General features: G+C 38.7%; 1 protein-coding gene across 3 annotated transcripts in view; it reads left to right on the forward strand.

Annotated features, from left to right (window-relative positions):
* Positions 1 to 432: 432 nt before the first annotated feature.
* LOC27206814 (death-associated protein kinase related) overlaps positions 433 to 15,977 on the forward strand; it is a 53,846-nt gene continuing 38,301 nt past the window's right edge. Inside the window, exons 1-2 of one of the 3 annotated variants that reach the window (XM_039297244.2) lie at positions 433 to 553; positions 1,069 to 1,374. In XM_039297244.2, coding sequence (XP_039153178.1) covers positions 1,241 to 1,374 — 134 coding nt within the window. In that variant the 5' untranslated portion in view covers positions 433 to 553; positions 1,069 to 1,240. Of the gene's footprint in view, positions 740 to 1,053; positions 1,375 to 15,977 lie in introns of those variants that run through there. The other 2 variants (XM_039297243.2, XM_016182612.3) reach the window with 2 other exon arrangements.

The raw sequence follows: 15,977 nt of genomic DNA on the forward strand, positions 1-15,977 counted from the left end.
TATACATTTAAAATTGAGAATTCAATGAAGACGCGAGGTGCCAACTATTTGCGGCCTGTGCCACGCCAACACGCCCCGATAACAGGCGCCACCCAAAACGCACATTGGCTCCCAAAAACTATATCTTTATATTACGTTTCCACCTCATAACAATAATTGGTACATTAATATCATGCTTTGAATCGGCCGCTGTGTGACCATGTGCTTTCCGCCAAACTTAACATTGGAAACGTCTTACACATAGTTTTGTAAGATGAAATTGTGTTCATACAACTGTATATTAAGTTTTACAATAGTTAGTTAAAACTGAAACGAAATGGGGCAATTTAAATTTTCCTATTTCTGCCTTTTCTCAGCTAACATAACCTAATGCTGTTAACAGACTTTCGGTATTTTCTGGTATTTTTCGCAGTGCCTAGCGTTAAGCGCGGGACAACAGAGTGACCAGAGGCACTGGCAAGAAATACCAGGCCTCAGCAGCAAAGTTATTTTCGTGGTGTGCGTTCACTTTACGCGAACGCGAGTAATTGAAATTTCAATCCGCCAACGAACGGTTCGTGCGCGCTGCTCCGCTGCGAGTTTCTTGTACCTCCGTGCCTCCGCAAAGCGAAACACAAAAAAAAAGAATAAAGCCTGGCCAAAATCTGCGAGCCGTTTTTTCGTATAAAACCCTTTCTGAAACGAGCAAGCGGAGGAAGAAGAAGAAGAGAAGCTGAGGAGGAGTTCTTCGGAGAGAACGGTACTTAACTGGCGAAATACCGAAAATAACAAAAACAAAAACATAACCAGCAGCAGCAGCAGCAACAGCATCACACATACATACACACGCGGGCATTTTTTCGGGCCTCTCTTGGCGCGCGTGTCTGTGTGTATGTTGCAGTTGCATAGTTTTTGCTTCTTTTAATTCATTTGTGTGATTTTTTTTTTGTTTTTGCTGTTTTTGTCTTGTACTGGAATCTTGTCGCCTTCTCCCTCTCTGTCGCTCTCCCGCGCGCAACGTATACCGCTGAATTATTTTGAAGCGTGTGTTTTTATCACTAAACTACAATTTTTTTTGGTTCTGTGCAGTTGAGATTTGAAATAGTTCGACCCTCAAAGAAATAACAAGTTACCACTAAAAAAATAAAAGCCAATCAAACGAAGGATTAAATACAGCCAAAAATCGAAAGAAGATTCGATCTTCAAACACACTACACACACACAAACACCACAATCCCCCCCACACACACACACACACAAAATGTTCACCGAAAAGGGAATTTTTCCCATTGGCGACGGACTTTTGGATGTGGACGCCGATCGGCTGAAGGGACTCCTCGTCTCGTGTCCCGACATCAACGAGATCTACGAAGTGGAACAGACGCCGTTTGCCAGGTGAGTTTTTAGTTTTCAGTTTTCTGTTTTGAGTTTCGCACTATTATTCTCCTTTTCCCTTGCCAAAAATCCAACCGAAAATAAGAAGCACAAAAACAAGTTTCTCGCATCTCCACACTGCAAAAAAAAATCAGGTAGAAAGGAAAGCATATAGATATTTAACTCTTTTGGGGAATTCTGGTCAGAACCTAACAACAATCCAATTTTAAAGAAAATTCTAAACTAGGAATTTTTCTTACTTGTTTTAGGTACTTAAACACCATTAATCTATACATATGTGTTTTTGTTGATCGCCTTATTTGTTTTTCTAAGCTCGATCTTTTTCTTTTCGTGTCATATTATTTTCAAAAGTAATCCAAGATAAATATGCATGTCTCTATGCATAGTTATGCCAAAAATAACCATATTGAAAATTATCTTCTAAGTATTTACAACCTAAACTTATTTTGCGATCACAATTGAAGGTAACTGCTACAAAATCACACCTAAAATCAGTGAATTTATCATCGTTTAATAGATTTGTTTTCCTTTTTTTGCGAAAGCAGCTGTCAAATACAATAAAAAATAAAAGCGGAATCCCAAAAACCACCGAAACAAAGCTAAAAATGTTAAAGAAAGTCAGTCAGTGGCGAGTCTGTTTTATTTTTCTGAAAAACTTCTGCGTCTCAAAACTTGTTTTATTTACTTTTTTCTTCTTTCTTGCGACTCGCCTGTGTGTGTGAGCTTCTACTCAACACACACACATTGACATGTGAACGGGAGACAAAAAGAGAGTTTTGTGTGGATAACGGCACAGTGGTTTTGTTATGAAAATCGAAAGATTCGTAAACAAATACGTATCTATTCAGTACGAATTGGTTTTGGAAATAGCTCTGTACCCGAAATTAATGAATTGGGATTTAAAAAATTTGAACTTTTAAAAAAGAATTTGCTTGTTACGTATTTTAGTTTTCCATTTAATTGGTACACAATATGGTCAGTTTCGCGATTGTCCTTATGCACTGTGTGTGTATCAAGAGATTCAGTTTCATTTACTTACCTGATTTCGTTTCAAGGGTTCTGCCCTCCAGTTAATTATGTGGAATTTTAGATTTGTGCAACGACCACTGTGCACCTCGTTCTGCTTCTTCCTCTTCTTCAGTTTCTTTGCCTGCTTCCCTCTTCCGCATCTACCTCCCTCTCCATTCATCTTCCTCATTCTGCTCCCTGCATTTTCTCCCTTTTTTCTCACTTCTCCAAAGAGCAGCTGTTACCGTTTGCTGGCGAACTGACCCTCATGCACCGTCGTCTCTTTCTACGTCCCTCTCTAGGCCCTCTCTCTCTCACACCATATGGTTGGGACAGCCCTATCTCTTTCTGCCAAGCATTGCTCTCCTTGTCTCGAATGCCCTTTGACTATCTTTATTTTCAGCTAGATTTGCATTTTGTACCCTTTTTCATTATATATATGTATGTTTGTATTTTTTTCGCATTGTGCCGTGTTTTTTTGCCTCATTAGTTTTGCATTTCATCGTTTCTTCAAAGTTCTTCAGACTCCGCCACCCACAACACCCACACCCCCTTTTCACCACACGAAGGTCGTTTGCTTTCGAGCGTTTTGTGGTTTCGTGCTGCCCGGTGCCCAATCTATCATCATATTCCCCCCATTCTTTGATAAGCATTGTGTTATCAGCCAAAAAAAAAAATTACAAAAAAAAAAAGAAGAAAACGAAACGAAAATTAATAATAAAACGTAAATCTCAATCGACGTGTTTGAGTTTCGTAAGCAGTCAGGCGTATGAAATACAATTTTTCTGTCACATCGATCGATGGTGGTTCTCAAATCGTAATTCTTATCAGTGAGCCGTTTGTCCGAGGTGTTTGTTGTAAAAACAAAAGCGCAGTGTAAACCACCGTGTATGTATGTGATGTGGGAAATATTTGACAAAAGTGGCTTCGAAAATACATACATTTTTAGAGGCGTACATATCGCATTAATGTGAAATGCGATCGCAACAATTAACTGTAATTTTCTAATTTTGTTGTTTGCCAAAATTTAATGGATTCAAATTTGTTATAATAAATTCAACTTTCTCGTAAAATGTTATGCTTTGCTATTTGTTGTTTTGCTGATCACTTTGAAGTCTTCAAATTTCTCTATTTTATAACCGATTTGATTTTGCTAATGTGCTTTTATAATAATGTTTTATTTATTTAATACCATTTGGCTTGTATCTTTACACTCATCATTTCGTTGTTTTCTCGATTCAAGTTTTAAGTTCTTTGGCCCGTAATTTATATTCATTTTATTTGGGTACATACATATATTAAAATGCAACTCCCTTGGAATTCCGTTTGCCAAAATTGCCTTATTTAGCAGAAGTAAATGTTCTGTTTCAGACGGGTTTTATTTTTCCTTGGCAATAGCGCTCTTTTTTCACCTTTTCTTTTGTTGGCCATTCCGTTTTGGTTTCTCATGATTCTCTGGTTCCGTCGCTCAATACCAACTTGTTGCTGCTGCGTTTGCTTTCGTTTCACGTTTTGTCTTCACTTTGTTAAATTCATTTTTATGTACTTTATACCTTATACTTAATATTTTTTTTTTGTTTTTTTTTTGGGTCGGCTTTATCAACGCATTATTTTTAAACGTTTCGCCGAAGAAATGCGTTCTTTTGGCTACAAAAAAAGGCTTTAGTTTTTTATCAGTCGCAAAGAGATAAGGAAAACGAGGTGAGGAAGGTGATTTAATGGAGGGGAACTCTTTTTTTTATCGCTCGTTTGCAGTGCCATAAATATCATTAAAATCTTCCGCAGAATTGGGATTTGGCTAAAAGTGTTGCAACTGTAGAGAGAACGGTACAAGTTAAGCTCTAACTTTTGTTGTGACAGATTTACTATTTAATAATTTAATTTAATTTAATATAATATAATATAATATAATATAATATAATTAAGCACAGAAAGTGTGTTACATACAAATTGAAATGAAGTTGCTAATCGCGCAACAAATGCAATTTATTTAAATTAACCCACCTATGTCACAATGTTTAACCCTAATGACCGACCAGTGGAATATAGGAAAACTGCCAAAATGGAAACATTTGACAATTGCAAGCCGTCAATCAATGCGAATGGCAAATAATGGTGGATTGTGGAGGGGGGTTTGGTGTATCGCGGGGGGATTCCTGATTTCTGCAAGCCGGAATGCCAAAAAATGTTGGCCAATTGGGCGACGCACATACACAATGTTTCTTATAACTTTTTGAGCTGTGCATAATTCGACTTGGATGGATGGGATGATGATATATGGAAAAATAAAAATAAAAAACCAACTTTATGCTGCTGCTGCTGCTGGCTTATGGCCCAATTTATATGGTAAAAAAAGAAAAAAATTGAAGAAAAAGAAATACAAATTGACAGCGAGACAAATGAAGTTGTGGACACCGGAGTTTCAGATTTGCTAGCTGCTTTTTCAGTTGTCTTTGGCCGTGTTTGCCTGTTTGGCCATTTGGTTGTTGGACTGTTGTGGCTGCCACAAGACTTCACAAAGCCCACTTGACTTCAGCATTGGCACATTGTCCAGTTTTTGTTCGTAGCCCGGAGTTTTTGGCCTTTCAATTGGAAATTAGGACGCACATTTTGTGGGCAGTCGAACGCTTGCATAATGGAAATTTTATTCAATTTTTTGTGCAAACTTATAATGTGTGTACATATGAACATATATAATATATATGTATATGGTTTTTGGCAGAGAATGCGAATCAATAATAAATAACAATAATTACAATTCAATTGAAGCTCGCACACGAGGAAAGTCACACCTTTGGGAGGCCTTTATTTATTTATTTATTTGGATTGAGCTTGGGATAGGTGTATATTTGTCCATTTATTATTCACATGTCTGAAAATTGTATGCAGGTATATTTGCCTAGGCGACGCATATTAAATATTGTATTCCCTAAGCAAATTCTTTAATGTCTCTATTTACCTGAACTCCATACTTTTTGTTAAATCTCATGACAAATATAATATAAAAAATATAATATAGTGTAATGCATAAAATTTCACCGAGTGTCAAATGTTGCGCAGCCAGACTTACCCACTTAAAAGCGAATTTTCCCCAATGCTTTTGGCCCTTTTTTTTGGACCTAACATAACCTCATTGAGTGTGACTGACGTCACGGGAAAATCAACCCCCAGAATCCCAACCAAAGCGAGGAAAAGCCCGGGATAATGGAAAGGTGGTGGAGCTGGCCGCCCACACAATAGCAAATACATACATACATAGGCAAACAGCTGATAGATGATGACTTTTGGGCTCCGTTTTCTCTGGACTCACAAACAAATTTGTGCGTGGGCGAGGCTCAGCCCTTGGGAAAATAACATAAAAGCCTATTATAGCCACCCTCTTCGCCAGCACACGAACATCATTTATTCTCCAGTCAAAGTTTTCTGGTAATCTTAGACGCAGCATTAAGTGGTGCGAGGGGGGTGGTATGGGGTCATAAATATCGATCAGATGTTATGGGGTCGTGTGCCCAGGTTGGGATGTGCCAATCGCACATCTTGGTGTCCTTAAATGGCTGGAGGACCCATTGACAAAGTCAACAAGACTCGAGACTCGGAATAAGATATAGGGGTAGTTGGAGGAAAGACTTCCCTACAAGGGGCGGAAATTTGAAGTGGCTTTGCTAAATATTGCAGTGATAATAAAACTTATTATTAACTTTTAGCATCTCTTTGGCTATTTAAATGAAAAAACAACGTGTGTTTGTTCCAATTCTTATTTGTTTATCTGCATTCGGTGGTTTGTTTTAATGCATTTGTTTATCTGCTCAAGCGTACGCATTAAAATTCAACTTTAACTGCCCAATGTTGCCCACCCACATTAACCCATTGGGGCCGTTGCTCCGTTTCGAATCGCCTTTTTGTTTATTTGCAAATTAATTTTTCAAATTGCCATTTTGGCTAATTAAGCGAAACCAAGTCGAGACGCCCACGCTGCCAATAATTTATTGCCTCGCATTGATACACATTTGATTATCGCTTTTATGGCCTGCGAAATGGAAGAAGAACTGTCGATGATGAGTTCATTTTAATTGAGTTTTTCAATATGCCCCAACTGCTTCTTCTTCTTGAAAGGGGGGGGGGGGGGCTTGTGTCAGTCAGCAGTCAACAGTCGATATGAAAATGTTGGGGTAGTTTACTGGGAATGCGACCTTGACGGCGATTCTATATTGGGGAATGATGGAAATTTCAGTTCTGGAAAATGTCGGCGGGACATGGAAAACCCCATCGCGACATGCGATGAAAAGCAAGCGAACTCTTCAGACCAAAAACAGACAAACTTTCAATGGTGTGGCGGCTAACATTCATTCATTTGTTATGCATGTGAATAAACAACAAATGGTGGTGCTTGTAAACTGGTATAATTATTTTATAATAAAACGCACCCGCATCAGGAAGCGAAAGCATCACAACACTTTTGCGTTCGAAAACAAGAAAAGTTTGTGTTTTCTTTAGATAATTACCGCGTTGACAACTCCGAAGAAAAACAATTGAAGACAGAAGACCGAAGACAGAAGACTGAAGATAATAAAAAGGCAAGCGAGCTGAGGGGAGCGAAGACGCCGAAGAGCCGGAGCTAGATATGTAGAAAGAGACAAAAATAATCGCAAGCTAAGCTTGAGGAAAGTGCAATCAACATAATTTCCGCTGTTACAGGGCACGTTCAATAAAGTGAACCGTTCCATAAAGGAGTTTCCATACATTTTCTCTACCCTGCAATGTAGCTTAAGGTCGTCCTTGTAACACACATTCCTACCATTGCACAACGTATTTGTGTTCACTCTGTGGTGCGTTCACTGTGGCACAGTGAAAATAGGGGTAAAATGCGGCAGCAAAAACGTGAGAGCCAGATATCAGAGAAACAAAAGCTGCTTATCAAAAGAAATGCAAGAAAATATGTGTCTCTGTAAACATTTCCTAGTTGTTGTCAACACTGTATGGAAAATCCGGTGGGTGTTGGAGGAGGAGGAGGGGGGTGGGGGGTATGTTCAAAAACCCTACCCCAAAAACAAACGAACGAACAACTAAAACCGAAAGGACAATAAAATGGATGGCAAAACATAAAATTAGAGGAGATGTTCATGTTCTCGTCCAAAGTGAAATGTTAGCCACTAGAAAGTACTTCCAAAAATAAATCGTGCTGTCGACAACCCTGGACATTGACATTAAATAAATGGGCATGGATTGCAACCCTTGGCATGTGGAAATGGTAAACCACCTACGCCCCCACACCACCACTCGTTTAATATTTGTTTTTCGGATCTTTTTGGCTACTACAAATGCACTGAAAAAAAAGCAAACCAAGTTTATATTTTTAATGCAGATACTAATGCAAAAAACTAAATCAAAATATAGAGCTTCAACATTAGAAAATTATCGTACATACGATATATTATCCCTTTTGTGTGCGAACAGTTTCGTTTCCATTTGCCACTCCATGTGGCATGTGTTTGCCTTCCTCCTCCACTTGCCCGCTGCATTGAACTTTAATTGCTGCCATAAAACCCCCCTCCTGCCACATTCCCGCCCAACGCCCCTGGCCCTATTCCTTTTGTTGATAAAGCTGCAGCTGCATTTAATGAGGTTTTTGGCTGTCATTTCGACGGGGATGGGTATGGTATGGGTATGGGCCAGGGGGATGGTTGCCAAGGGGGTGTGGCTGCGGGGGCAGGGTCATTGACAGGGTGACTAAGTCATGGTGACAGCTCAATGTGAACTATGCCCAAATGGCATGCGACAATTTGGCAAAAGGTAAACAGAAGGGTGATCAATAGAGCGGGGTTGGCAGTATTGATTGTTGCATCCCAAATGGTAAGCCACAAAAGCCATAAACTTAGGAAATGCAATTTGGTCAAGTTCTGGAAATACCACATAGAATGTCAAGGACAACTTGACAACTTCCTTTTAGCCTAATGATTTAGTTTGGCTTTTTGCGCACACAGCTTGTTATTATTATTATTATTGTCTTTTGTTCATATATTTTGTGTTGCTTGGTTTTTCGGCTTCAGTTGCTTTGTTATTGAGCAATTTTTAGGCCATTTTTTTTTTTGTGTTTTTTCCATTTCCGCTTGACGCGCTGTTAGCTGGCCTTTAACCTTTTAGTTATGAATTCTTTGTTACCCCCCTCCGTTTTTAACGTATTTTATATATGTTTTTAACTGCCTTTTTGTGCTTAGTTGACTTCAGCGAAGGCCGTGCAAAGCCAACGAGTTTGAAATCAATGTGCAGTGACCTTGACAGGGGAACGGCACCCCCTCCCCCAAAAATGAAGCGGCGGTTCTTGCAGATTTTTGTATTATTTTTTATTCACATAAACATTGCATCAAGTTGGTATTGCAAAAGCGTTGGTCTTCAAGTCTCGTGATTACAGCACCTATGTTTTTTTTTCGTAATACTTGTACATACAGACCAGTGGAAATTTATCTAGGCACACAAACCACATACCTTGGCTGGGTGGTTTTTGGGTGGTGAGTGGGTGGTATCCAACACCCCCTCCCCAGACTATCTGCCCCCTTTTGCGACGCGTTTTATCATCGCTTGCCTTTGTCTCTGTTCTCGGTGAGAATGATAAGGTAATAAAATGCGACTCCGCAACGCGAGACATTTTTCGAATAATTTATTCGCTGAATGCACAGTGAGAAACGCTGCAGACCTTCAAATATCTACATAAGTAAATTATATAGATAAATATCCAAAGACTTGCCTTGCAAACCCACTGCGAAATATTTCTCTGTGTAGCCGGTCAGCTTATATTTCTGCTCTACATTTCTTTGTATCTATATGAGTATTTGTGTATATTTGGTTGCCCTGCACTTGAGTCGCATTTCCACCATACAAAGCCCGTGTGCTTTCCCATTTTCCTGCCGCCCAACCTTCGCCTTCTCGCGTTTCCATGGCTCACAATTCCAAATTCTTCGGCTCAATGACGCATTTCATTGGGGGGGTGAACCAACAATTTTGTTCTTGTCTCTGCTATATTATTTTTTATACATTTTTCTTTCTTGTGCCATGCCAAATACAAAAGTCAAAATAAAAAGCCGTGGCCTGTTGACATTGACATGGCCATGGGCAACAAAAGGAGTCATTTTTTGGCTTGATTTTTTAATTTTTTTTTTTTTTTTTACTGCGGGGGATGTCGAGAAAGGAACAAAAGTTGGCACTGGTGGATTCGTTTTGAAAAGTTCAAAAGTGAAGGCAGCTTGGGACGTACTCCTTTGTCCCTCAAATGGAACTGACTCACACATGGGTACAAATGATTGGATGGATCGCTGGGGTTTCGTTTTAAGCAATATTAGCTTGGTGGTATACATTGTCCATAGTTCATCCAGCACGTTGTAAGCTTTTGCTGAAAGATTTCCACTTTTCCAAGCACTTCTTTTTTATTTTAGAGAACTAGTTCGGTTTGCTGCTGACTGCACAGCGAATGATGCAAGTTAGTTGTTTCGTGCGGTGTTATTCAATCGCCGACAACAAAGTTGTGTTGCGCATGAGAAAACAAATTTCCATATGACGACGAGGGGACTTTGATCGGGATGGCACGGTATGGAGCTTAAGGGCTCTACTATATCTCCCTGTTTTCGTATATAGTCCAGATCAGTTCAGTTCAGTTCATTTCATTTAAGTTGATAAGAGGCGCTGGTAGTTGAAACAGGACGGGCGTTGATAATGAAACTGGCAAGTTGACATTGGCTTGATCGAGGAAAAACTACGAAGCTAATCAAGCGATTAATCGATCAATCAACTGACACTGAAATTAATGAGCCGCACACACACACACGCACACAATTGTAAAGTAATCGAATAGAAAGAGCGACCGACCGATATATGTAATGTAATACATATATTCCAACTACATAGAGTTCAATTCCAAAATTGGCCAGGCACAAAGGTGACAATGAGGCGGGCTTTTAATTTAAAGCTAACAAAATGCACACGATGGCGGCGGGGGGATTGAAACATTTCCGCTGAATTAATTATAACTGGAAACAAATAATGGGAAGCTGAGAAATGCATTCGAGTGACTAACCTAACCAAGCAAAATAAAAGAAAATGAAAAAAGTCCCGGCACACAAGTGCAATGCCAAAATGGCATTGGGCCAAGCCGTGAAAAAGGGAAAAAGAATAAAAATAAATCAAGAGAAATGGAAATGGAAAACCAAACCTCGTTCCCCAAAGCAGAGAAAAAAGTACAAATCAAATCTGAAACAGAATTGGAAGCCAGCAAAAAGCCAAGTTTATGGTCAAGTTGTAACCTTAGTTTTGGCATTCACTTTGGATTCGATTTTTCTCTGCGTTTTCCACATTTTCACTTTTTAGCCCTCAAAACTGTACCCATCCGATATCTAATCGATGGTCAGGTCAATTAGTCTGCTTATCGCTCGAGCGATAAAAACTCTGGCCGATAATAATACGTAAACTATCACTCCAAAACTGCTATGCACTTAACTTTTGGCTCGGCTTTTTGTTTTTGCAGTGCCACGTGAAAATAGAAGGGCTAGTTTGTTTATAAGGGATAAGCCAAGAATTTAATATAATTTATAACCAGTATTCGTGAGAACCACACGAAATGTTATCGCAAAGATATTATTTCAATGGAATATCGATTATATCGATTGTTAATTAGTTGACGTAAATAGTTTCTGAACAAATGTACTAGTGTTATTGCAAAACAGTAAGCACTTAAAGTTCTAATGAACAGCTGTCGTGCGCAAAATTCTTATCAACAATTAATTTGTAAAAAGACAATTTAAGCTGCCCTACCCAAACAGCCGACCACGAAAAACGATGACTAATTTTTAAATGCTAACGGTGCAATCTTGCGACGAAATTTCCGCACTTCACGCTCGAAAAAAGTACAACAAAACAAAATAATAAAAAAAAAGAAGAAAAAAGCTGGCAAAGCCAATTTACCGTTGCATCAGAAGCCGCTAACAGCGGCAACAACAACTACAACAGCAAATGAAATTGTCTAATTGCCGAAGCAACAGGGCAGCAACTTTTGGACAACATTTGGTCAACGCGGCGTATGCGCAACATTTTCAACCAAGCAATGAAAACAGTTTACGTGATTTGCGTGAACAATTGTCGAAGAGAAAAAAAACCCACGAAAAAGTGCACTTCAAAAAACCAGAAGTTAGAAAATCCGTATGAAGAAGCAGATGAACATTTGTTTTTATATTTGCTTGTTGCTAAATCAAAAAAAAAAAAAGAGGTAAATAAACTTCTTATTACCTTTGCGCCTTTTCTTCTTTTTCGTTGGCCACCAACTTTTCCCTGTCACCCACCCACCCCTTTTGTTGCCCATTTTATGCTACGTTCTTACGACTTGTTTATATACCCTTTAATAGGGTATTTCCATGCCCAATCAATAAAATTATTCGAAATATTTAAATTCATTTAATGGCACATACTATGTACATACATTTGTTGTATTTTTCAGGGTAAGTTAGATGTTAGTTAGATGAACTAACTGAAGCAAACTCCATTTCTTCTTTGCCATAATTTTCGTATGTTTATGTTAATTTTTCGCTTAACAACAATACACAAAAACAAAATTGTTGGCAAAAAAAACGTGACATCGTTTTGGGACTTCAAAATTGGTTTGGTGCTGTTGCTTTTGCCGTTGTCTCTTGTTGAAGGCTTTAACCCATGTTGACCCTGCTCCCTCTCTATCTCTATCCCTGTCTCTGTCGCCCTTTCTTTCACTCACCTTTTGCCTTGTGTGTGTTGCCACACACCGAAAATGGCAACAATATTTTTCTTTTTCAACTCTTTTTTTCTTTTTGTTTGTACCGCTTCGGGGGCTTGACAAATTTGAAATTTTAATTTTTACGGTTTTTATTTCGAGTTTTTGTCGGGGGTTTTATGGGAAATCGTTGCTGCAATTGCTTTACATCCGAAACGGATTTTTTGGTTTCGTTTCTAGTACTCATTTAGTTGAGAGGTTAATAAATGAGGCAGGCGTTTTTTTCCAACGCAAATTGAGAATTTTTCCTAGCGTTTCGATTATCTAATACTGAATATTCCCTGATTCGAATTCTTTCGTACTTTGTAGCATTGTTGTCAAGATTGCATATACATTTGCTTATTTATTGCCACACTTTGTGCGAATTCCTTGGGCTGGCAATATATTTATTTCGCTCCCATTGAAATGAACTCTACATTCATTCATTGATAATTCGCACACTCATTCACTCTTAACCCCTTACGAAACAGAGGAAAACAAAACAACATTGCCCACATGTGTGGAAATGTGTTTCACTTTTTAATTAGTTACATATCTCTTGGTTTTTTTTTCGTTTGTTTGCTACCCGTTTGCTTTTTGTTTTATAATTCTGTTTTATTTTTTTTTTTTCATATTAAATTAATCGAGAATTATTTTGCAATTGTTGCGTAGTTTTTCTGGTTGCATTTTCCTCTCTTGACCGATGTAATTGCTTTAATTGTTATTCAAGAAATGCGCCGACTGCCCGTTTTCCCTCGATTCCGCGATTCGCGATTCTCGATGAAATTTGCCCACCAACAGAGACAATTAATGGCTTATGGCTTATTTTGCAATTTGTTATAATTGAGTGAGTGCAATATGCAATTGCAATAGATCGTGCGTTGGGGGCGTGGAGGAGGGGTTAAGCGGCATTCGGTATTGGCTTCAAGGCGACATTTGCTTGACTGTTGCTAAGAAAACCTGGCAAAATGTGCGCGGGGAATTGACATGATTCGACACCTTAATGCTCTATAATTTTGATGTCAAAAGAGCCCTACTACACTCTCTTAACCTTTTTAATCGAGCATTGCATACACAAGAACATGTTTAATAGCTATCTTTCATGAAAATAAGGAAAAATCATCCTAAAAGTCTAGAAATCTTTATCTTGCATCATATAAGAAGGGCATACCAAAATTCAGATCGGTTGGCTAACTGAATCCCAAGTTACCCATAGAACCAACGATGAAAGACCGAAAAAGTCTTTTCAAAGCACACACACACACACACTGACACCCCGCATCACACTCACTCACGCACGTTCCGCACTATAAACGACCTGGCATGTCAAGTATACAAATTGCAGAAAAAAAATGAGAGAACGCCAGAGAAGAGAATAGAGTCAAGAACGGATTGCGGAGGAGAGATCAACCCAACCGCACCCGCAAGTAAAATACGAAACAATATTATAAAATGCAAAAAAAAAATCATAAAAAAACATAACGAGGAATGCAGGAAAAGGCAAATCAAATCAAATGGACAAACCAAAGGAATGCGGCTTTAACGATCATGAAAGAGTGAGATGGGTAGAGAGGGGGCCGGGGGTCTGAAGATGCTGTCAAGGTCGTTTGTGTTCGCCTTGAAACCAACAACAAGAGCTACAACAACAACAACAACAACAACAACAGAGATGCAGCGAATGGAACTGCCAAGAAAACTGGTCAGTCTGCAAGAAGATGCAACCAAGCAAAGCGCAAGAAGAGCGGAGAATCGGAGATGGCATCGTGCCGTCTCTTTCTCGGCTTCCTGTTAACCATCTCGTACGCAAACCATTGTTCTTTGAAAAAGCAAAAAAAATTCTGGAAAAAAATTGCGAACTCCAAAAAGTACTTGACTAATTAGCAAGCACCACGAAAAATGCTCATGATCATGATGATGCGAAGATGATGTTGATGGATCCCCCAAAAAGTCTGTCCGCTAAATCACAAGCCAAACAAATCTGACAAATGGCCACGTCTTCCACCGCAGTCTCCTCTTTACATAATTTGCACGCTTCAAAGATTTTCGAGCTGAAAGGGTTTTTTGAACCTCTCCCTAAAAACTGAAAAAAAAATAAATAAGAAAACAAATTAAAGCGATCCATTAACAGCAGTTCAATGGACCGGGAAACTGGGAAAGAACAAGGCCAGCTTATGGGCATTTAAAGAGCTTTGAATATAAAGTTATAACTATATAACTATAGTTTCCAAAAAACCATCTTTCGAATTTGATTGTCTCAATGTTTGTCTCTGTAAATTCCAAAGAGTACTTTTAGTAGATCACTAAAGATTGCATTTAAAGCCCCGCTTGACCTTCCGTTTACCTTTCTCCGCACCCCCGTCTCTCCACCTGCCTATGTTGACTAATTAAATGACATTTATTATCCTTAGCTAACCAGCTTGAAGGTCTCTTTGTGATTGGATAACTTGAAAAATGCTTAATAATTTCGCATTTTTCGCTGGCATTGTTTGTAGGCTCCTCTTTTGTTGGGCTTAGGTTTTTTCCTCATTTCATTTTTATTGTGTTGTTTTTTTTTTCCTGCCTTAAAAGGTAATTAACACTCGGCCACGTTAATTTGTTTTTAATTATTGAGATTTATTGATTTTTCTCACATTTCGGCCAAGCCTTGAACTTTTGAACTTTTGTGCAGTTTTTTGGCTGGCGTCTTGCTATATTTTTTTTTTTTTTTTTTTGTTCAATGTCTTTGGAAACCAACCTAGCCAACAATCGAATGAGATATATCTCATATCTCCCGAACTCGAACTTCATGTGCTTTATTCTGATTTGCCTGTGGCGTTTTTAAAAATAACTCGGCAAACGAAAATAAAAATCATAATAATAACATCGTAACCACATGGAGAGAATCGTATTTATAGATTTAGTACGAAGGAGGAACTTGCAGCTTTGGGTGTGGATATTTCTGGCCAGTGTTATTTTTTTTTACACTATGTTCATTCTATTTCTTTTCATATCATTTTGTTTTGTTTTGTTTGTTTCTTTTGGCATAAATTAAAATTTTTATTGTTTGGAGCAGCGAGAACTTCTCACATCCCATATATGCATGTATGTACGTATGATGGGGCATTTTTACTATATAAATATTATTGTTATTGCTTCTTCATCTTTCGGTGATTTCCTTCATTGTTCGCTCTAAAAATAATGTATATTTCTTTGTTTACTTGCAGGTAAGAGATGCCAAGATAATTGTTATTGTTATGATAACTATTCAATTTGATGGGCCACGGAATGCTCGTGTAAGTGGGAAAAGTTCTCAAATTTCGAGTGGTTCTCAACGGATATTTAGAATATGTATGTTTAATAACTATTTGCTATGTATGTGCCTGATCTTGATAAGCGGATCCACTGCCAAGTTATCCCATAATTTGCAAATGATCAACTGCAGCAATCACTGCAGATCGAAGCCGAGATTGCCTAATTAATCGTGATGGCGGGCAGGTAAACAGGCATCGAATCACAAATCACAAATGGGATGTCAGTTTGCCTCAAGATCAACGATCATTTCGATCGGAGTTCGTTATTCCGTTTTCCCCGCAAAGACAAGTTCTTCGCTCTGTATTTCCCCCCTCCCCAACCATCAATTCACGTGGAGCACACTTTTCCAGGTTATAAACTTCAAACTGTGAAGGGCCTTGCATAATTTGTGCCTCGTACCTGTAACCTGTAGGCCAGCTGCTCTCCTCGAGATGAAAATGCCATGAAAAGGCAGCCGGGATGGGGGGGAAATCCGGAGACAGCGCGAGATCGCCAAAGCATGAAAAGATGATGAACAAGTTCTGGATGCGGCCAGTAGAGG

Source organism: Drosophila simulans, chromosome X (genome assembly GCF_016746395.2).
Source record: "Drosophila simulans strain w501 chromosome X, Prin_Dsim_3.1, whole genome shotgun sequence".
Lineage (NCBI taxonomy): Eukaryota > Metazoa > Arthropoda > Insecta > Diptera > Drosophilidae > Drosophila > Drosophila simulans.